Source organism: Pseudopipra pipra, chromosome 16 (assembly GCF_036250125.1).
Source record: "Pseudopipra pipra isolate bDixPip1 chromosome 16, bDixPip1.hap1, whole genome shotgun sequence".
NCBI classification, from domain to species: Eukaryota; Metazoa; Chordata; class Aves; order Passeriformes; family Pipridae; genus Pseudopipra; species Pseudopipra pipra.
Genome location: NC_087564.1, coordinates 7,392,301 through 7,415,494, shown reverse-complemented (window position 1 = coordinate 7,415,494; position 23,194 = coordinate 7,392,301). Strand labels below are relative to the sequence as shown.

At 38.0% G+C, this 23,194-nt stretch overlaps 1 protein-coding gene across 3 annotated transcripts in view; it reads left to right on the top strand.

Moving 5' to 3' along the window:
• The window catches only part of SNX29 (sorting nexin 29), a 104,603-nt gene extending 82,499 nt beyond the window's left edge, over nucleotides 1-22,104 (top strand). For 2 of the 3 annotated variants that reach the window (XM_064672856.1, XM_064672859.1), the window contains one exon: nucleotides 20,794-22,104. In XM_064672856.1, the coding sequence (XP_064528926.1) occupies nucleotides 20,794-20,923 (130 nt within the window). In that variant the 3' untranslated portion in view covers nucleotides 20,924-22,104. Of the gene's footprint in view, nucleotides 1-20,208; nucleotides 20,244-20,793 lie in introns of all 3 variants that reach the window. The other variant, XM_064672855.1, reaches the window with a different exon arrangement.
• Nucleotides 22,105-23,194: the final 1,090 nt, after the last annotated feature.

Genomic DNA, 23,194 nt, shown 5'->3' with positions numbered 1-23,194 from the left:
GAAGGAAGTTTTAAATAGAATTCTGAATATCTTAATTTCTCAAAACTGAGTTGGTGATGGCGCTTCTTCCAGCGCTCAGGGTACATATCTGGGCCTTCTGCTGGGGTAAATGGCAGCATTCAGCTGATGAGTCCCAAAGTGCTGTGGCCAGTGGCCAGATTTGTGCTGGATTGCATCCTCTGAAGTGGCAGCTTGTGTTATCAACTTGGCACTGAATGACTTCAGTACCTCATAAAATTTACATCAACAAACTGGAAATAGCATTTGCTTATGTGTGGGACTTTTAATTAGTAAAGCACCTCCTAATGCCTGAAACATGCTAATGAAACCAATTTATTGCTATGTTAATTGATTGATCTACTTATAAAACTATGTAGAGACATTACACAATATTTATCTTTCAATAGAACTGTGTTGCCAAGCACTGATGATTGTTGAAGCAAAAATATCTTAGATACCTCAAACTCAATGAGCATGTTTAGATAAAGCAGGAAGTTTTATTGCAAAAAGGTGATATTCTCCTGTGGAGTTTTTGTTGATGATAAAATTAAAATATTTGCATTTGAGCGGATTGTTGTTAACAAACATAGAGTTGTCTCACTGTTATTCTTGGTTTCTGCATTCCTCACTTTGTAACTGACAGTTTTGGTTTTAGTCTTTCATAACCTATGATGCTTGACATCAGACTTAAAAAAAGCATCCTGCCTGTTTTGATCTGAGTGAAATGTGAAGAAGTAGGGCAAAAATTGTTTGGTCAAAGCATATGAAAATTCATACTTTCATCTCTTTTCCTTCTGCAAGAATTGCACGTTGCACTGTCTTTTATTTTGTGTTTTGGCAAGTATTGGCACTGAAAATGTGTATTAATGGCATTCTACAAACATCTTAAATTTTCCTTTCCCCTGCTCTGGGTAGTTGAGAGGGTTTGTGAATGTTAGAGGAAAAAAGAGGAAGGAAGAATATATCAGGAAGAATAGAAACAGTGATAAAGAGGGCAAGAAAATGCAGGAAGAGAGAGGCATGAAATGCTTAGTGTTAAAAGGAAGATGGTATATATATGGGAAGAAACTATGGATAAATACTGGTACTTCAGGCTAACTAGGAGCATGTGGCTTTATAAAGCTAGTTTTATCCAAACAAGGGAAGATGGTGTTATGAGTGTAGTTTTTCAATTTACAAGTGATCTGCCTGGGGTTTGACAGGCTATTTGTGAAATAATTCAAGCTTTGTACAGGACATTAAAAACTGACACACTTTCCCAGGGATTATTCAAATCTGTCAGGGAGCAGTTGTTGCAGCTCTGCTGGTACTTTCCATGTGGTAAAGAACTGTCCTGCATCCTCTGATTTCATTCTGAAGGTTTGCAAAATTATTTCTTACTTTATTACCAGTAGTTTGTCTTTTTAAATGGTCAGAATAAATGCTAAAATCTATGAACTGAACTAGGGAAGGAATTACCTGTGGAAGGTGATTGTGTCCATAATGCAAAATTCTAGCATAGTTTTATTCATTTGTGTGGGAAAGACGTTGCAGAAGAGTTAAGGAAGCTCTGTTTTGACTTGAGTACATAACTGAGCAAATCTTCACTTATCTTTGAGGATTTTTCCAGCACACTTATGTTGACTGTGTATAGAAAAGCACTGCCTTGAAATACTTTTGGAAGATGCTGGGAGGAACAATGTATCTGTACTGGCAGGAAATTTTGATTACCCTTCTCTCTGTTGATCCCAAGGGACAGTTTGCAGTACAGAGATGCCATTAAAAATACTGTAGAGGGAAAAGCTCCTTCATCTGGTTTGTGATCAGAGCAATGAAATATCCAAACTCTGTGTGGTTTTCTTAGTTATTTGTTTCTCTCATCTGCAATTCTATAGGTTGTATTTCTTTTTCTATCAGTTGTTTCTTTAAGAGAAATTTGCCAGCAGTGCCCAATGTAATTAAGTTTTATTCAGGTGAAAGAATCTGTTTATGTCTCTTGACTCCTGCCCACAAGTTTTCTTCCTTTTGGTCCCAGTTTGTTGCTCTCACTTGCATTTTCTCAGTGTTTCACTTTTAAGGCACTACTGAGTCAGAAGTGTTTCAGTATCCAGTAAAAGTACAATTGGAAACACTTTGTCCTGCAGATATAGGTAATATTGAAATTATTACAGAAACACATCCCTCTAAACTCACCCTAATGAAACCCCTCAGTCTCGTGGTGTTCCAGGATTAAGGCCCCTCAAAGAAAAGGTGGTTGTTGTTCATTTGGCTTGGTGTGGTGCTCAACAAACCTGGTGTCACACAGCAGCTCCATAATGCTGAAGGGGTTTATGTATTATATTTATTGCCTCATTATTGAGTCTTGCCATTAAAACAAAAATCAACTTCGCTTTCTAATACTGTGACTTACACTAATTACCATCTCAATAAAGACAGTGAGATTTGCTTTGCAAAGTTAATTGCTATGAATTGTTCAACAGGCCTCACAAGTAGGTATTTATGAGCGTATTTCCATAAAGTAGATTTTTGTCATGCTTCTTTATATTCAAAGTGACCTTTACAGTGCTTATGAGAAGAATAATTTAGTGTATACTGAACTAGAATTACTCTCTAGTCACCATTGGAAGCATTTGAGGACTGGTGATCTTTTACAGTTGCTTCAGAATAAACTCATGTTTAATGCTGCCTGAGAAAATAAGGATTGTGTCTAAAATTGTTGAAACAAATGAGGGAGAGGCCATGTATGAGATTTCTTTTGCATGTGTGGAAATGTACAAGAAATGTTCTCCTTTGCATGGTTTGAAAAAATGGGGCAAAAATGTAAAGCAAGTAGATTGACAGGAACAGTCAAAAAGCACTTTCTGTGTTGCTGTTGGCAGCTCACTGGTGTATACTGGTTTCCCCTACAAACACACAGCCTGTAAAGCTCTGAAGCAAATGGGGGTTATGTTGAAAAAACCATGGTCAGTGTTACAGCAAACCAGTTCTGTACAGAAGGAGCTTTTAACTGTGCTCTGCTTTTTCTGATGTTTGACTCCCATCTGTCTTTTGCAAGGAATTGGCTGGATCCAGGATGCTTTGGAATGTTTTTTTTCATAGGGCCCCACGAATTCTATCATCACTTTCTATCATTTTCTCCCCCAGTTAACAACAGGCTTTGTAATGAAAGATCATTCTGAGAGAAGATTTGTCATTCTCAGTAGCATTTACTTCTTCTTTCAATCTTGCTCTTTTCCTGCTTACCAACAAACTCAGCAAATCCTCACAGAGACAGGGCTTCTAAACTGTGCAGTTTATCTCCCCAACATGCTTAAATTTGTAGCAGTGCAAGAAGAGGTTAAGATTTTTCTCATAACAGAACACACAGCCAGTTAAAGTTTTGTGTCATTACAGCAGTGATCCTGTTTCCTTGGTTACAGGCAAGTCACATGCACTCCCTTGTTAAAAAGTGAACTCTTTATATATTCAGGCATTTCTGTACTGCAGCAGGTGTTTCTGAAATTGGTAGCAAAAAATGGGCTCTAGAGCCAGGAGAGAAAGTTTCAATTTTGAGGTTGGGCAAAATAGGGAGAATACATTTGTAATTATTTTCTTCACTTGGCAAACAACATAAAATTGGACCAGAAAAATATAATCTCTGCCATCTCTGTTGTTTTTTTTTTTTTTGTCTTACAGTTCTCAGCACTTATTTTAAATTCACATTTTCAGTTTTCTCTGCTGGGATTTTTACAGCAAACAATAGCCTTATAGCTAAGAATCATGCTCGTTAAGACCAGAAAATGTGAAATATAAATATCATCCATTCCCAAATATGTCTTGCACAGACATGAAGTCAGTTTGTAGAACAAGACAGATATTTAAAACAAAGGGGGCAACCATTTATTATTTTAGTAGAAAGAGGTAACTGGTAAGTTTTTTATATATTTAGCCATTCTGCTAAGGAATACATACAAGAATGCATACATGAAAGAATGCATACAAGAATACTCTAAGCTGAAAGCTTCGAGTCTAAATGTGAATCAGTTCATTTTCTATTGCCCATCCACAAAGGCACCCCATTCCTGTCAGCACCTTCCTGCACATTGGCCTGTCTGGCAAGGATTTGCCAAGGTGGATTTGGCTGGCTAAATCAGAAATGTTTCTAATTATAAACACACACACACAAAAATCTTGTTTCTATTTTGTCCATACCTAACTCATAAACAGTGGATCCAATATTTTTTAAAGCTCCTTGTGCCAGTTTTGGATCTGGAACAAATTTTTGCATCCTGACTATGAAAAGAGGAATGCTAGAAATGTTAATATGGTTAAGTGTGCAGGACTTCAAAGTGCTGTCCTCATTCTTGATAGCATGAAAGCATTTTACTGTGGAATAAGGTATGAACAATCAGTTTATTATTTTTTACTTTCAGCATTGTTGACAGCCATCTTAAGACCTTTTCTTTGTAGTGTGGCATGATTTTCTGAAGTGAATAAAAGAATAAAGATGTTCTTGTCAGGCTATCCATATGATAGCTGTACCTGACATTGAAATACAGAATTACTGCATGTTTCTTGTAAGCATTGTGGTTTTCTACCAATATTCTGTCTTTATTCTCTTCTTACTGTCTATCAGCACTGGTTAATATATTTAATTAGTGACATATAGGAATAGAATTTAACCCAAGAATATGTAATTATCATAATGTGTTAGGGATTTTTTAAAATTTAATTTTAATTTAGTTTATATTAATTTATCAGCAGTGCATAAAACCAGAGAAGTCCAGATTGCAACAGTAGGCAGTTGTTCACCAGAGCTGTTCTTTTAACTGGAGTGACTTGTTCAGTAAGAAGTTCTGAGTGAAGTTTTCAGCCCATAGAAATGTGCTGAAAATGCTGGAATTTTTCACAAAATATATTTTGGAAGGTAGAACAATGGAATAAAAATGTGTCAAATATTCAGTAGGGTTTCCTCCCAGAGCTTGGGCAGACCAGTGTCACGCTCTGATCGAGGGCTGGGTGGCTGAAAACCTCAACAGGGAATTGAGGTTTATATTGCAATAAAGAAAATGTGAAATGAGGGCAAACTGAAGCATGAAGTAGGTGAATTGGTTTAAAGAGATAACTTGATTTGGAGATTGTCAATGCAGAGAAGAGAAGGGAGAGAGAATTGGTTTACATGGGGAGCTGTGGGAATGATGATCCCTGGGCAATAGATGTTTGACTCAGCTCTATAGAATCAACTCAGCACAGCAGTTTGTTGAGAGAAGAATTAGGCATAAAGAGGAGCAAACAACAGCTGGGAAAGGATTGGCTGATAGTGTCGTGGCTGTTGATGGGAATTATTAAAGGAAGAAAAACTGGAGAAGGTAGGGAATGCAGGAATAAATGAGTAGAGTGAGAGCAAAGGAGTGCTGTGAAGTGTAACAATCAAGAGACTGAACGGAACAGTTTGGACTAAGTGAAGAGAATGTATGTGGAAATGAGGTGAAAAAGGGAAGATGGTGGTAAAGAAGGTAAAAAAGACAATATGGTAATACTCAGGGGATTTATTTTCCTTTAATGGATTTTGTGCACACACAAAAGAAACCATTTCTTTAGAAGTGATTGGGTTTTGCTCTCATTTTTTGAAATGGCAGTGGTAGCTGAACTAGAAACAAAAGAAGAGGGTCACAATAGGCACAGACTTTTTACTCAACATTATGTAGAAGGTATTTTGTCTTTTGAAAACAAGCCTTGAAAAAAAATATACATGGGTGATTATGCTGGTATTTTAGAATATTCTTATTGTGTGTAAAGTTTCAACTCCACGTAGGATCTTGGGGTGAGAAGGTCTGGTGCAAAGAACACTCTGCATTCAGTTGTTACTCCATGTGTAGGGCAAAGTAAATGACTGGCAAGAGGACATTCCTCTGTATTGGGAGTTTGACCAGCTTGGTGGTTGTTTGTTGTACCTGTTCTGTGGGTACTGGGACAAAACTTTGTCTTCCTTTCTTTAATCCTCAGGTCTATAAGCTTGTATTCTTTTCATACCCTCAATATATTTTTGCAAAGTGCCTTCAGCATAATTCAGGATGATTTTTTTTGTAAGTACTAGAAACTTGGAAAATGCACAAGTAAACATCTTTTGTCTTCAACTTCATACTTTTAAATCAATTTTTGCTCATGTAAATATTCAGTAGGTTCTAAGGTAATTTATATGTTCATTTTTATCCCTCCATGCAGCAATTTGTGTACTCTGTTCATCCTGAAACCCTAGAATCTGTATTTGTATTTCTTCAGTAGGAAACATTTTCTTTGTACAGTTCTAAAACTCTCTTGTCACTCTTTATTGGTATCAGTATAGTGTAAGTGGATATATGAAATTGAGAAATGTGCATGTGTGGGCTATATGTGAATACTCACAAAATTAAACCTAGATGGCAATTGTAATGATATTTAAAATGCAGATATTTGTGATATCATCTGTAGCAGGCTACTGTGCTCATACTCTAGGCCTAAGGTGTGAACTCTGTGGAAAAATAGAGGAAAGTGAACAAAACAGAGCCATTTGTGAGGTAAAGCAAGAGGCTCCTCTTCTGGGTGCCGTGCCCTGGTTGTATCTGAGTGTGGCTCTGATTCACTGTGGCTCTGTCAGTCCTTTAGCTGTGTTGCTGCTCAGTCTGTGCACAGAGCACAGCTCAGCCAGGCTCGCCCAGAGCCTCCAAGTCTGCCTGTCAACTCCATTTCCCAGCCTGGCTTTGTTAACTGAAGTCTCAGTGAGAGCCTGAGACAGATGCATTCGTGGTTCAGCAGCTCTGCAGTGGGTTAATGTGCTGTTTGTGTGGGTTTGTCTCCAGGTACAGTGCCACGGTGCTGGACTTCAATCTTGGGTAAAACAAGTGTGCATGTTTTAGTTCTCATGCAAAATGATAATCAAGGGTTGCAAAGTATAACTGTGAAAATTGTTAAGCACAAAACAATGCATATAAACCTCTCCATTAACCTCCTGGTCTGCACCTGATTGCTAACAGTTATAAAACAATAACTTTCAAAATGTTTACATTTGGAAGAGGTTGACATCTCTACAGGTTTGTTAAAAACTTTTCTTGTAAACATACTTCTACTTGAATACCTAAGAAATCTTACAGGGCATTTCCTTTCTTCCTTCCCTTCAAATAATAGTAATTATCAGTTTCAGATTTTTTTTTTGTCATTAATAGGTATACACAATTTGTAAAGGAAGCTAAGTCTAATTCTCTTGTTTGCAATGTTCTAGTTATTTCTTTTTACAATATAAACCAGTTTCTGTCATGATTGTTTGAGTAGGATTCCTTTAAGAGAATGGCTCCAATAATATACCTAATTTAATGAAAAAGAGTTTTATTTTCTATGTATTATCCTGCATTTTCTAGTAAATGGACCTAGACATGTCTGGGCACTTTATTTCCTAGTTATCTTCTCTGTCTGTAACAATTTGCTCCATTACTCTGCTGGAATTGACTTTTTCAGAGGAGGAGAGCACAGAGAGGTTTGCAACTCAGCAATCAATAGCTGAGAATGTGCTGAAATGTTGGGAGTTGAGCAAGGGCAGATTCCTCCATGTTCTTACTGTCCCTGCTGTAGGACAGTGTCTACCTTCCAGCATGTATTTTGAACTACCAAAGCTGTACCTTTCTGGCCCTTTTCAGTCAAAGTCCTGAATATTAATACAACATTTCTAAAAGGGCACAGAATTTTCAATATAAAAAGTCCACAAACGTATAGAATTATATTACATCCTAATACATATTTTTATGTAGCATCCAAGTCATCAAAGAGCACCAGACTGGCAAAAAAAAAAAGTCAAAGTGAATACTTTTATTTGTTATGAAGATAATACTTTTCTCGGTGTAATTTTTAAGCTACTGAGCAGGTGAGAGTACACAAAATTGCCTCTGACAGCTACTAGAATGAATGTATAATGGTAAATGTGGATGATAAGAGCAACTCATTGCATGGTTGTGCAGGACTGTTTCAGGTACCTCACTGTGCCATATATGCACCCCACAGATACCTTTGATAGATCTGTGTAATGTTCTTCTCACAAAATTTCCCTTTTTGAGCCAGTTTCCTGGCCACTAAGTCACCTTACCTCCTGCTTAATAGATTTTTCTATCAGACTTCATGACAATTAGAAACCTGAGGCATTGTTATCCACTTAATTACCCTTGTTTGCTGTGGCAGTAATATTGTCAAAGGATACAACTTAAAAAACAAGACCACCCTTGCCTTGCCCAAATCTACATCAGTTCCCTGCAATGAAGTTGTGGCTTTCAAAGCTTACTTTTTGGCCTACTAAGTCCTGCAAAACAGTTTGTAATATTTATTCTACAGCTGCACTTAAACTAGCTGATCTATAATTGCTTGTTAAGTTTCTCTTTATGGAGATTATTTTAGGAAAATTGCCAGCTTTAGATATTTGCAGTCAAATCTCAGCATATGAAGATTGCATAACAGCCAGTCAGGAGATGTGTTTTGGAGAACTTATAGGTAGGGGAAGGGAACCATCTGCAGGTCTCTGACAGAAAAGAAGTGTGGCACCAGAAAGTGTTTTGAACACTATTGCTCTAAACATGTTGTTTTGTAAGAAGCCATCTGGTCAGGCAGAGCAATCCGTGTGTGAGGGCAGATGGATACGGGAGCTGGAGGATCCAGAACCCTCAGTTACTGTTCCTGGGCTGCAGAGCAAGGCCCTAGAGGAGACTCCTGATGGTGTGTTAATCCACTGCACCCAGCAATAGCTCCAGTGCTCCCAGACCTGATCTCCTTGTTGGAATGGCAGAACACTGGAAAAGCCCACGACATTTCCAGGGAGAGAAATTTTCCGAGTTCCATTCTCCATACAGCTGAAAGCAGGTTTCAGGTACCCCATAGGGGCTTGGAGCAGATGGGATTCTCTGCTTTCTGTGTTGACAAGTTCTCATACCCCAAATCACTTTCAGGGATTTTTTTTTTTTTAATTAGAATTTCAAATGTACAACTGAAGAGGGAATTATTTATTTAAATATATGCTCACAGAATGAATAGAAACTGATTAATGGAACTGAAAAAAACCAAACAAAATAATCTCTTATATATCATACATATTGTATTTATAATATATTTGGAAGCTGCATAGCATGCAACTGTGGCACTTTATTAGGTTTTTGAAGCCATACAGTTCTAACAAAGAGTGAGGTTATTTCTACTCCTGACTTTCTTTGACGTGTTGAAAGGAACTTAAGGGCTTCTTACTCACTTTAACCTGTCTGCATGGCAAAACATATTATGTAAAACTACACTAGTGTGGCCTGTGTGACATGAGTTTAATTCTCTACTTAGAAAAAATATTATATAAAGTCATGAAAGCAATAGAGTTTATAACAGATAACAAACAAGAGTTGCTGAAATTCAGAGTCTGTATTCAAGAGAAAGACTTTAATTTGCCATTTTCAGCTTGAATTCCATTAAAAAGGGAGCTCGATTGAGATATTTGCCAACAACGCAGACCATCTGAAAAATTACTTTTATTCTCAGAGTTTCTAAAATGTGGCAGAATGGAAGAACTTTTAGACCAGTGTGTGTGTTGGATCCCCAGTGAGAGCACAATTTATGGATTTATTGTTTGGGAAGCAGGGTCTGAGTGACGTGAGCTGCTGGATCCCCTGTATCGGTATAACCAGTGTTCTCTCCTCAGTTCCCAAACACCTGATGTCTTGTCACCAGATAGTCTTTCTGATACCCTGTGGAATTGAAAGTGGTATTTTTTCAAGGTATCTGATGCAGAAAAACAAGGAATGATCCCTGTAAGTCACTGCCTGCTTTCATTTCCCCCTGGTGACTGTCCCGGAGGGGCTCAGGGAGCATCAGTCAGGCCCAGGTTGTGTTTGTACCCTGCAGATCAGGCCTTTGTGCACAAGGAATTGCTCTACATTAAGCCAAGGGCCCTTTTCATATGAGGGGGTTCTCTGTGACATTTGCAAACAGTTTTGGTGTAGTGTATTTATGTAATCCGTTGTCAGGAATATGGCAAGCTAAGCCCTCAGACATGAGTTTATGATGTTTGCTACAGATCCCCTGAAATGTCAATATATGGTTCAATTGCCCTTGAGAAATCTGTTAGGGAGGGGAAAAAAAGGGGGGTGTAATTGTTGAAAATACACTGTTCATGAAATCAGAATGTGTGTATGTAAATATATTCCCATAGGTAAATTTTACATAATTACTAGAATGTTTTTTTAAAAATTAATTTGCTAATGAAACATGTTTTTTTTTCTCTTCATGTAATTGTTAGATTTGGAGTATAGCAAGAAAAACTATTCTGTAATGCTTATTTCACTGGGAATAAAACCAAAGATTAAGTTTAATTACTTTTCCACAGTGGAAGAGATTTTCAGGAGTGAAAGAGGCTTTGCTGAGAGCTGAATGTATAAACTTTATTCCTTTCTCTTGGCATATGAAGCAGTAAGGAATACTCATGAAAATGTGGTTTAGAACAATCTGTTTATACACCTTATATTGCAGTCTTCCAGTGCTTATTCATTTTCCTTTCTGTGCAAGACTGACAGTAATGGATAAATGGATGCATCCATCCAAATACATAAAGCAAATAATCTTCATAAGGGAGGTATCTTTGTACTTGTGCATGTACTTGGCTTTAATCCAGACCATAACAAGTTTGTTTATGCCTAACTGCACAGTTTTTCAAAAGGAGGTGGGTTATTTCTTTTCCTCATTTGAACTTGTATTGAAAAATATTCCAGCAGCCATCAGTATCTCATGTGAAAACAGCATGAATTAGCTACAGGCCATCACTGAAATTCAAAACATCCTACAGAAGCTTTGTTCCTTGGTTTTGTTTATCTGCCAGCTGTAAACATAGACCATTCAATTCTGTTGCATTTCAGATGCTATTTTGGTGGTGTATTTTTAATATGTTTGGCACTTCTGTGATGGTAGCAGAATCCATGAACAGTTAGCTGAAGGATTCCAGAATAACTCGGTGTGATTATAGGCACTTGTCTATTAATACCAAAAAATTAATAGTATGGAAGTGCACTTCCCTGCTGTAGCATTAACCAATGAGTAAACAAGGTGATCACTGCTTTTTTTCTTTTTTTTAAATGTTCTTTAGACTGCTACAGAGGACTGCTCCAAATACATCCTCTGTAGGTACAAATTAGACCAAATGTCAGTTCAGAAGTGCAAAATGACCTGCACTGTTGAGGTCTGTGCAGAAATAATCAAGGCAGCGTTGTCACACAGTGCTGGTTCATCTGCAGCCTGCAGAGGTTGCTCAGGTGTCCCCTCCATGCTCATCCCACTCCCTGTGTGTGGCCCTTACAGGGACAACATGACTGGAGGACTTTGCATATTTACAACATCAGTCCAACATCAGGTTGCTCTGGTCTCTGAGGATCTAGTCAGAATAGCTGCAGATTTCCTAATGCAGCTCTGCATTATAATGAAACAGGCTTCTTCAGTTTACAGCTGCTGGAATAACCCAATTCCAGACAGAAATTCCAGGAAGGATTTGTTCTGGGGTGGCTGGTATCACCATGTCCGAGAGCAGACCAGAGTCATTTTTCTTTAAATCTTCATATATTAATTATACAGTTCCCCAGAGTTTGATTATACCAGCAGCAGTATGAAGGTTTATTTTTAGTTTAAGATTTTTGTAATTGTAACAGATTACACTTAAGAGTTCAGTAAAATGCATGTAAGAAGAGACCCACTAATATGTGGGTCTGCAGGGATTGCTGTTCACTGTGGAAAGTTAGAAATCTGTGCCTTGCAAACAGCTTGCATAAAATAGCCCAATTTTGCAACTGCAAAATGAACCAAAGAGCCCTTTTCTTACAACACCATGTCTATCTGACCTCTGAAATCTTGTTTCTCAAATTTTATTCTAACCTTTAAGAACTCATAAATTAATTCTTTATAAGAGATTTAATTTATTAGTCTTAATACAGTTTCTGGGTAAATCATAAATATACTGAATAGCTCTAAATGTCTGGCTCTGTTAGAAATCCTTCAGTAGAAGACTCGTACATATTAAATGAGAGAAATCCCAAAGCACTGTTGAGAAGAGCAAGGTATGACCACAGGGAAATAAAATGGGGCTGGTTTGTACTGTCAGGCAGACTGAATATTTTATCATATTTTCGCTGTTAGTGCAACAGCTGAGTGAAGTGCCTCTAAATCCAATAAAATCTGGTGCCCAGTGTTTCTGAGCACCGGGCAGCTGTTTGGGTATGATTGCAAAGGTTCCATGTCTGTAGAGCTGTCACTGCCTCACCCTGCTGTGTCACCTTGTAGGGCATAACCAGCCCTCTCATCAGCAGTGGTGTTGGTCACTGTCCAGGCCTGCACAGCAGCACTGCAGGGGGGAACTGCAGGCTCACACTTCACTGGGTGCCTTCTAAGACTTTTCTCCTGCTGGCAAAGCAGAACTACCCTAACAAAGATAAAACTCTGCCTCATCTTATTGCCTTCTGGTGCTGTAGATGTGCATGTGTAATACTGACCTCTGCATACAGGTGCTTCATTGATCTGGTTCTAAACCAGGGAAAGTGCTCTCTCAGCAGCTTTTTCAGTTACCATTTTGTTCAAAATTTACTTGGAGCCATAAAATGTCCTCTATCAAAGAAAGTTGACTGGTCTTCCTAGTGCAAAATCTTCATGTGGCCAAAAGCCACAAAACTCAAAGACAAGGAGAGGAGGAACTTTGCTGGGGATTTCATAGGTAAAAGATGAACGTGCCTGTCTTGTGATCCTGCAACTTCCTTACTGCAGAAGCAGATTCTTTGGGGAGCAGTGGCCATTTCCAGGCTTCTCCATGTTGCTGAGAACAGGGAAGGTTCAGCAGCTCCTGGTTGCCAGGAATGCCACTCCAGGCAGGAGCTACCCTGCAGTGGCTGCCAGCAATAGGAGAGCCACAGCTGATCACTGGTGTCCTAAATTGATTCTTCTCTAATATTCTGGCAAGGAACAAGCTTATTGCAAATTTGATTTATTTTTTAATTTGAACTCATTGGCAAAGTTCTGCCTTAGACAGGGACCAAGATGACACATTTTTTGAAGACTATGAATCAGAGGATACCTGGAGAGCTGACCCCAAAATCCAGGGGCTCCTGGCAAGCAGTGCACCGTGCATTGAACTCCCACTGGAGTCAGTGGAAAATTTTACTGCCTGTTAACCTAATTTGGAGTCATAATGAGAAAAAGGATAAGCTGTATTTATCACTGACATTTTCTTCTTTACAGAGAAAATAATTGAAATATGACTAAACAGAAAATGTGGTTTTGGTTGCCAATTACTGTGGCCTTCTTTTTGCTGGCCAGCCTGATGCATGTTTAGTTTCTGTCTAATCCATCAAGAGTGTTGCATCCCAAGCTGGCTCCCTTAGTCATTTGCCAGGCAATGTCATTCCTTCCATTAGCTTCCCTTTCTGCTTGGATTAAATGTAAACATTGGTCCTTGTCTTCATTACCAAGCAAAGTCAGCAGTTCCCTTGTTATTCTGTTGACAGTACTCAATTATTTCCATATTTTCCCATCTTGATTACTTTTGTTTATTTAGAGTACAGGTTTAATTCCACTATGCCAAGTCTCAGCTCTCTCTCTGTGATTATGTTTCCAGGTGCAGGTGCACTGTTTTCTATGGGCTATTCAACTCAGTGGGAATTTCTTTTTATCTTAGGGAAACTAAAAATAATAGGCTAAAATGAAGAATGTCTAAAAGCTCCCAGGGGTTGAGATTATGACCTAAATTTTTGAGGTTTTTAGGTCATGGATCACTGTTAGTATCAAGCTTATGGTTGGAGTGCAATTACATGCCCTTAGTATTTAAAAAATAAAATCAAAGGCCAGAAAAAGTGATTGCTATAAAGCACTGTTCTTCACTTTATCATTGCCACCATGTTTTCCAGAAAAGATGATGATTCTGCATGATTCTAGGAACAGTTTTTAAAAGTGTTCATTTTTTACATTCATAGCTATTAGCATTAACATGACATGGATTCAAATCTGGATCTGTCCCTGAGAATGTCACATGAGCTCTCTCCTGCTTTGTTGCACATGTTGATATCATGCTCTAATCTTCAGGAGAAATGTAGATACTTGAGAGAAGCAGCTGATTCCTCTTGATGGAGCAATTAAAACTCAAGCACTTCCTTGGAAGATCAAAACAACATGTTTTGATCACAACTTTTCTTTATCATTCCATTTGCCTTTATTGTGATTTTAAAAGAAGGGGCTTGTTCTTAAAAATAAAATAATGATGGTAATTGTTTGTGCAGGTTGTTTTTTATGATGGGCAGTTTACTTGAAAAACTCAAAGCAGAGGCAGCTAAGTTGCATTATTCCTAAAGAGACTATTTAAACTATGTTAAACACTGTACTTGGTAGTGCTTTGGGGCAAATATTCTTGCCTGGCTGGATTTGGAGCAAAGAAGAGTCAGGGAGCGTGGAGGGGACAGAACCTCTCAGCAGGGAAACAGCAGCCAACTCACTCCACCAGGGCCACCCCCCAGCTCAGAACTAAAGCACCAGGAGCTGTTTGCTCCCCAGCACGTGGAAAAACAGGTGGCAGATTTCCAGGAGACTGGTAACTGTGCTGCCTTTCCCATGAAGCTGAATTATGGAGTATTGAAGGCTAAAAGTCTGACATGGTAAAGCAAGGCAGGAATGTGCACCAAGTTTTTAATTGCCATTAAAATTGCCATTAGTCTGACTAAGTACATGAGTGAGCTCAGTATCAGGTAAAGGATAGGGATGAACAGGTAGGAAGTGATATTTTAAGCTTTCAGATTTTTATTTTTTTTTCCCTCCTTGGCATGAAACGTGATTCACTTTTTGCATTTTGTGGTCTGTGTAAACTAGGGGTGGGAAGTTCACAGGTGTTGGTGCTTAACTCCTTTCATGGGCTTCTCATACACTGGTGTAAACTCTGTTCTTATGCCCAATGCCAATTGTATTGATTATGGGCTGTTTAAAAGCTAATTCGGTAATTAAAGTTGTCTTCCTTCCATGTCATTTTTGTGTGCAAACAACTTGTGAATATGGAGGAGGAAGTGCCTGGCTAGTCACTGTAATGCACTGCTGCCTCAGCACGTGGAAATTGCTACTTGTCAAACAAGAGATTTAGTCCTTTTATTTTCACATATGAGATGCATTGTGAATCCTGCTGCACGTCCTCTGTCTTTAGTTACCTCGATATTTTCAATAAAAATGTATTTAGCTGTCTCTGCCTTCCTTAAAGATAATTACTTATTAGCAGGAAAAAATAAATCCAGGTATTTACTGAGCACTGTTCTTCTGAAAGCAAATCCTACGTTTTGTTATTATATAAACAGCCTTGGAACATGTTCTGCTTCTGAGCCACTTGTTCCCTGAATCACCTTTCCCTGTGTGTGGTAGATGGTTCTGCTCACACAGGTTCAGCCAACCCCTGACAGGAGGAGAATGAGGAGAGCTGAATGTTGGTGATTTCTAGATGGAAAAGGGTGGAACAGCCAAACTTGCTGCCTTTCAACTAAGAACAGAAATACACAAAATAATTATAACAATTAAAATAAATGCAAATGTGTGTTTGGTTTAGGTTTCTGGCTTTCCAGTTAGCTGTGAAGGGATCATTTGCAGGAGCACATGCATTATGTTACTCTGGCTGGGGCACCATGAGGCATGGGAAGTAACCATTCCCAAATGCAGGTGTTATTATGCATTGGAAAGCCAAGGAACAAGCCTCTGGGTGTAAGTATTGCTTAGATGAAAGGTCACCTTTACAGGGTTTTGAGCATTTCTTGAATGAGAGTGTATCCAATTGCCAAAATTAATCATAGGTATTATTCATTTATATAACTGATGGATACAGTAACCATCTTGTTATGCCAACTTCAAAATAAAGTTAGCAGAAGTAAAAAAAGATCCTATCATTACAGTTAGGTACAGCGCCATGGTTTACAGAAAAATTCAAATATCAATGCAAATGTTGATGAAGAAAGTCTTTATGCTGGTATGGAAACTGAATTATAGCATATGAATGTTCAAGTCAGGGTAATTTGAATTATAACAAATGGCAGCACGATTATGTGTCATTATTTCACAGCAAGAAGAGATCAAATACTTCATGAGTACTGTGTTGCACTGTAGAAGTGTGTAGTGAAAGTAGAAGGAGTACATTAACCAAATGGTTGGACAGAATATTAGAATTAATGCTTTTCATTTTTTGAAATTTCATTTCAGATCTAATCTTGATGGGAAAGGATTGTTCAGTTTGTAACCTGACAACTTTGCTTTAACAGTGTCTTCGGGATTTTCAGTGTTGAAGTGTACTATAGAGGGATTATTTTACCCTTTTCTCTCTATCTCTTCTGTTAATAAATGACTATTTAAACATCCCAACTCAGCCATTTTTTATTAATGAAGGGAGATCACAGTTTCTGTGATCAGTTTGGGAACAGTGGCAGGAATGTGGCTCCAATTATTTTTACACTTCAACAACTGGAAGAAAGTATTTTACCCAGTTGACTGCAAAGCATGAGTTACTCCATTATGTGAAATGGTTTGATGAATTCAGAATTTTAGTTAATAATGCCACTAGACAGGTGTTTTATCTGATTTTATGTTGTATTGGCAAGTCAGAATTAGTTCTCAATTGTCTAATAAGGATATCCTAATGTAGTCTAGACGTTGTTTCATACTACCTTTCTGAGGAGGTTGCCTGCCTGAGTCCAATTTACAACATTAATATTGGGGTTATAACCAGAAATTAGATTATTATAATGACTAACAAAGAATGAGTAACACAAGGAGCTGGCAAAAATCACTGAATTCATCTGCCAGTGAATGCCTTTTTTTCATGATGTGTGTTTAATACAACTCAAGCAGAACTAGAATTATGAATATCTCCAGAGATGCATTTACATGTGAGACAGAGCTGGAGATAGATATGTGCACCTGATCCTGTGCTTTCCTGCACTCCCAAGGTGTGCTTATTGCTTCTGATCTCTGGCTGATACAAAAGTATTTCCAATTGCAGACACGTTACACTGTTTTTATAGAAACTTCTCTAATTTTATCTGAAGCAGAGGCAATGGGATGGGAAATAAATTTCCTCGTGTGAAGGTTCACAACATCAGCCAAGACAATACTGCAGTTCCATATGCTGAGTATGGAAAGAGAAACCCACAAAATGCAGTTTACATTTGGATACAGGGAGAGCAATAAATCAAAGGTATGAATAAACCAGCAGCTGATGAAAAGGACCGGTTATTTTAAGCTATTTTCTATAGATGCACCTCAGGCAGAACTTGACACCAAGACAAAATCAATGCAACTGAATCGTTTGCCAAACAAACGCTGGGCAGATCAATCAGGAATGCTTGAAAGCTAAACAATGGCCTGGTGGGAAGGAGGAATTGATTGCCTCAGCAGGCTGCTGCTTTTCTTCAGAATGGGACAAGGAGAGAATGTAGAAAAGAACTTGAGCCTTTAATACACAGACATTCCACTGCTGAACAGGGAAAGGCCTGGCAAAGCTCTGCCTGCCTGCCAGACTCGGCCTAGAAATTAAACCCTATTTAGTTTTCAGTGGCTCAGAAGGCAAAAGGATAATGGTGTATTAAAACCAAACAGGTGTAACTGGGACAGGTGTAGGTTGAAGAGTCAGTGCTGACTGCAGGAACTTGGAAGAGTTACTGTAGCACAGCTACTCCCTGGTTTAGGTCTATGTCTTTTAAATTTGTATTTTAATCTGAGTAAAACAATCAGCTATAGGTGAACCCTAACTCAGCCCCCCAAATTAGCCTAGAGACTTTCTACTAAATGAGACAAATGAGAGGGTTTGCAAACACTGCACGTAGGTGTGGCTTATTCCTCCCTCCTAAACACAGGGTGGCCAAAATAGATTTGTCTGAATTTCATCTTTATGTGCACTTGCCAGAAATACTGACAGGATCATTTTAAGGTCTTCATACCTCTGCCCAAGAGTTCATGGCCTGTCTGACCTGTTGAACTGTCATGTCATTTAGAAAGGTGTCTTTTTTAGTGCCAGAGACTTTATAGGTATCATTTGACCTCAAGGCCAAACTAAATTATTAAATCTAGTAACAGGAGACAAGAGATGGGAGATGAATCTTTTCCTCCTACTTGATTACCATGTGTTTGGGGAGTGGGTGGTCATTTTGGTAAGAAAGCTGGAGCTGAAACCAAAGTGAGATGGCTGGTTTCCTCATCAGGTTTTGGAAAAGGGCAGATGGAAAGGGACTAAAAGATATATACTTTTAAATTTTTGACTCTTTTTTAATACTTTAAACTTTTTTCCCCATAGAACATCTGGTCTGTGGAAGTTGAGGAATTAAATTTCAGCTTCAGTTTGCTTTTTCATGCTGGATGCATGAAGACCTGATTCCTCAGATATATGTTGCTTTCTGTAAACCTACGTAACGTAATGATTTGTCTTAGAATTTGGATTGTCATTATAAAAATTAGCTAAGACATTTAAGACAAATTATCTCTAATTTAGTTATATCTTGTTCTGGAGTAGCATCATTTAAATTAGCAGAATTACTTGCAATGTCTGTCCTTCGTTCCCAGATGCTGCTGTTCATGGAATTATCCTGAATGATCTGGTTGCCTCAGCCATGCCTGTCAGGGCACACTGATATTAATTCATGTCTCTTCATTTTAGAGGGATTCCTCTTGCCCCTTTTGCCCTTTTTCCTTTGGATGGCATTGCTCCCCATGGGCTGCCACTAATGTCGTTTTGAGGACATGCCAGCAGGAGGAGCTTGTGGATTAAAATGTGCTTTCAATAAGGCAATCACCAAATTATAGTAATTGCATATAACTCTGTGCTCTCTTCTGCAGTGGAAACTACCATGTACCTGTAAATTTGTCTGTCTGCTCATAAAGCTCATGAACCTATTTTAGATTGAGCAAAGCTCAATGAGGTGAAAATTTAATTTTATTTGATTTTATTCCATTGTATAATTGATATTCAGGTTATTTTATGTTTACATCTTCTGAAAAATACATATCTTAACACAAAAGCACAACTCCCTGAAGCCAATATCCCATGCTCTGTTTTACAAGCATTAAGAGTATCAACACTGCATTGCTCAATTTTATAAATAGTATAAAAATTATGAGTAATAATATTCATGTTACTAAAAGAAATCCATGCTAATGAGCCCAGCTGAAATTGGATTCACATGATCAGAATTCTCTACAGCAACTTAGATAACATTGCTGAGTTTCAAAATAAGAAATCATGGGGCCACAGTTGTAAGTCTGATTATCCTTGGGTACCAAGAATTAATAACATATGCTAAATTAATTTTTAGGCTTTTTATTTTAGTGACAAGAAAAATGAGGAATTAAAGATATAACTTGTTAATTTTGTTACTGAAGAAGAGATGGATGTGTGCCACAGGTATTTTATGCATTTTTTCACATAAAGGTTCTTGGTTACCTTGAAAGACTAAATACTATAATAGGAATGTGATGAATCTTGAGGTAGAAAAATCATTTATTATTTTAGCTGAGACTCTTCTGCTTAGAAATTTAGACAAGTTAAATAATGCACTTCCATTAAAAAGACTTAACACTTTTTTTTCTGTTAACGTTTAGCATCTGAATTGAACATAATTTTTCCACAGTGTTTTTTCCCTCTGATTTCTATGGGAACAGCCAGTTTGTGTGCACTGTAGTTACAAAGGTGATGGCTACCAGTGAGACAGCTGCCCTTTCCTGCAGAAGTGCTCTGCTACCTGCAAGTGAATTTTCCACTCGGTCCCAGGACTTTTTAAAGGCTTTTGCTTTGGTACCATCTCTCCCACGTGGGCCCTCAGAACACCTCAGTAGAGCCTGAGTGTGCCCGTGGCTTTGGCAGGGCTGTCTGACCTGTGTGTCAGGAAGGTCACTGCAGGAAAAAGGGAACTGCACAGAGAAATTCAGGGATTGTTTTAAAATATATCTCTATTTGTTTAAGATGGCCAGAACTGCAGATGAGCAATTCCTCCCCTGTGGACTTTTTACCATGTTTTGAGGATAGGTATTATAAGGTTGGGGTTTTTAACTTGTAAAAATAAGCTTGGCTTTGTGTGCTGTGTGATTTGATTGCCTAGCTGAGTTGCCAAATGCAAACCAGTTTTATTTATTGATCTGTATGTAAGCAGTTTAATTAAAAACCATGTGGAGACTTCTAAAAGAATGGCAAAAGTACAATGCTATCCCTTTATACTGTAGTTTTCCGAGGAGTCTATAGCCTGAATGTCACCTAGGTAAGCTGGAATTTTCTGTTACTGCTTGTTTTTGAAGTTGATGTTCTTCTCTGAGTCTTTTCCAAAAGGCTCATTCATGTAAGACTGTAGTCTGTTGTGGGTCAGAAGAGACTGAAGAATTCCCAACAGGGATGTATTACTAATGTACTTCATCATGTAATGATACATCCATCCATAATTAGAGGATTGTTAATTGAGCATCATCCGAGCTCTTGTCTATTTTGCTTGTACTTTTATCACTTCAAAATGCTTTCCCCGCCATTTCTGAACTGCAGCTCATGGAGATACGCTTTTATCCTGTAATTTGCAATCTTCCATGAAGTATTGGAAGTTCTACTAGTTCTCATTTCTGAAAGAGCCCATTTTGTGATTCACACTTGAGATACCAGTAGAAAGAATGCAATTCCGTGATGTTGGAGATGTGTGCTGTACTCTGCAGTCATGTGCCAGGCTCTCATAACATCTGCTTTTTTCATGTTGGAAATAACCACAGAATAATTTACATGTAACGTAAATTAGCTACTTGTGTCTTTATGTTTTGTCTCCCTAGTGATATTCCACCTTCTGGAGAGCCAGTGAGCAAAGGCAATCGCTCGAGGGTGACCCCGCGCTTCCCCAAACTGGCCCGCAGCCACCAAAGGGAGCCCCGGAGCCTGGAGCCCCAGAGTGGGGATCTCTGACCCTTTGTCCTAATTGTGAACACGGGCACCACGTACTTTAAGTTGTTCTGTGATTCCTTCCTAGCCTATATTTATAATTTAAGCTCCTGAAGAGACTACAGCTGCATCAACTTAAATCCTGAAAAGAGACATTCATTGCCAAGGGTCATATCCTGATTAACTACTTTGGAAGGCAGTAATCACTTTCTCAAAAGAATATGAGGGCTCTTCACCAGAGCTCAGCAAACTGATGGCATTTTCTTTGTTTTGTTAAGCTGCACTGCACATATTCTCCTTTGTTCCCCTGAAGTACTTCTTTTACAATGAATTCCTTGTTTGTATTATGTTGTCTCCCTTTTAACATGTACATTTTTCTGTTCCAGAGAGACATGGGTATCGTGTCAAGACAATTTTTTTTTCCTTAGGAGAACGGTTTTGATTATCACTACTTAATATGTCAGAAGGATGTGCTTAAAAGAACCTCACTAATTTATTACCTTTTGTAAATAGAAGGACTGGGTTGTTTTGTTTTTTTTTTTTTATTGTAAACCTCTGACATGCAAAGGTTTTTAAAAAAACTTGACAATGTAGATGATGAGAAAAACATTACAGGTGGAAAAATAGCTTTTGTACATTTCTAGTTAGATATTCTCAATAGCTTTCATTTGTGGGAAGTATTCTTTAAAATCAGAGAATGTAATAATTTTTTAGTAAAATTTCAGTCCTGCTGGAAGGCAGATGCAATATTATTAATTTTTACAAACCACTGCAAGGATACACAAAATTAGCATGGTGCAAAATAGTGCTTTCAAGTCTTGGGTTATATTTTGTTATCAGTTTGTTGCTGATGTTACAGAATAGTCCATCATTAATCTGATTTTGTAAAACCCTTCACATCGTGATACTTAAAAATTGCCTGTAATGAAAGTGCCTGTTACCCATCACCTCTTATTGAAAAGTAATTTGTAATGCTACTACTGTAAGAGTGACTAAAATATTGACAAGAAATATTACAAGTGATGGAAGTCCTGACATGGATTAACTGGAATCCAGTTCAGTATCCATTAGTTGCACTGCCGTAGGCAGTTAATTATGTTTTAGCTATCTTCTTCTCTTCATTAAGTTTAAGCAGTATACGTTCAAATTTTCCATTAATTGTATTCTGGTTTTCCTTTGTGTAAGAATATCTTTCTTCTCAGAAGTTTTTTGGATAATGTTACTTAAATTGACGTATCTTGCCATTTTATTATCCATTCATTATATTAAATTCTCACGTCAGTAGATACTAAAACCTTATATCATTCTCCAGAAAAAAAAACAAGCTGATGATTAATAACACTTTTTTTTACCTCACTGGTTTACTAAAGTTCTAGCAAAGTGGAAGTTGTGTTCTACAAACCTGTGACCACTGTGTGTTGTTCAGGCAGGTGAGTGGTCCAGTCATTTTTGGTGGCACTTCCTGGGTGAGTGGGGGTTTATTACACACAGTGAGGAGCATCAGTGCCTGAGTATGACCCCAAGTGCTGGCTTCCTCCCACTGAAATATGTAGCTCTCAGATTGCACTGAACAGCAAACCGTGGCAGAGAGGAGTGGAATTCACTCCTCAGGTCAGAAATTTCCGTAGGTGAAATACCACAAAGTAAAATCATGTCACAGAAATGAAACAAGATTTTTCAGTCAGTGAGAGTCCCAAAATAGATAAATAACAAAGCCCAAAGGGCAGCCTGAGAACAAGTGGGTTTCTTTTCATTAACAGATGAATTACTGTTGGTGTTTTGTGTAAGTTACAGTGGGACACTTATTTTAGAAGAAGGCAAGGTGAGTAGTTTGTCAGTTAGGAAGCTTCTCCAAACTCTTTAGTCTGATGCACTGCTGCTGGTTTAGTTTGTTGGAAAGAGAAGTAGCTTTAATGATGATCTCACTTTGAAACAATTCTATTTTTCAGAAAGTGTAGACTTGGTTAATAGAAACATGGCATACATCTATTAACACTGAATTGCAAGTAAATCTGAAAGAAAACACTGTGTGGTAACCTTTGTGATGTATCTGTCACATGGAGATATATTAATTTTCAGGAAGTAATTCTCAGATTCAAATACTTCTTATTCAGAAAGCTGAAAATGATAAAAAATCTCATTTAGCACAGACTGAATTTTTTTTAGTTGTTTGAAAGGAATTGTTTGTATCTGCATTTGGCTCTTAAAATTATTTCATCCCTGATTGTCTTGCTTCTTGTAATTTTTAATGTATGTATGTAGATCACATAAAAATACTGAACTTGTTTACCATGT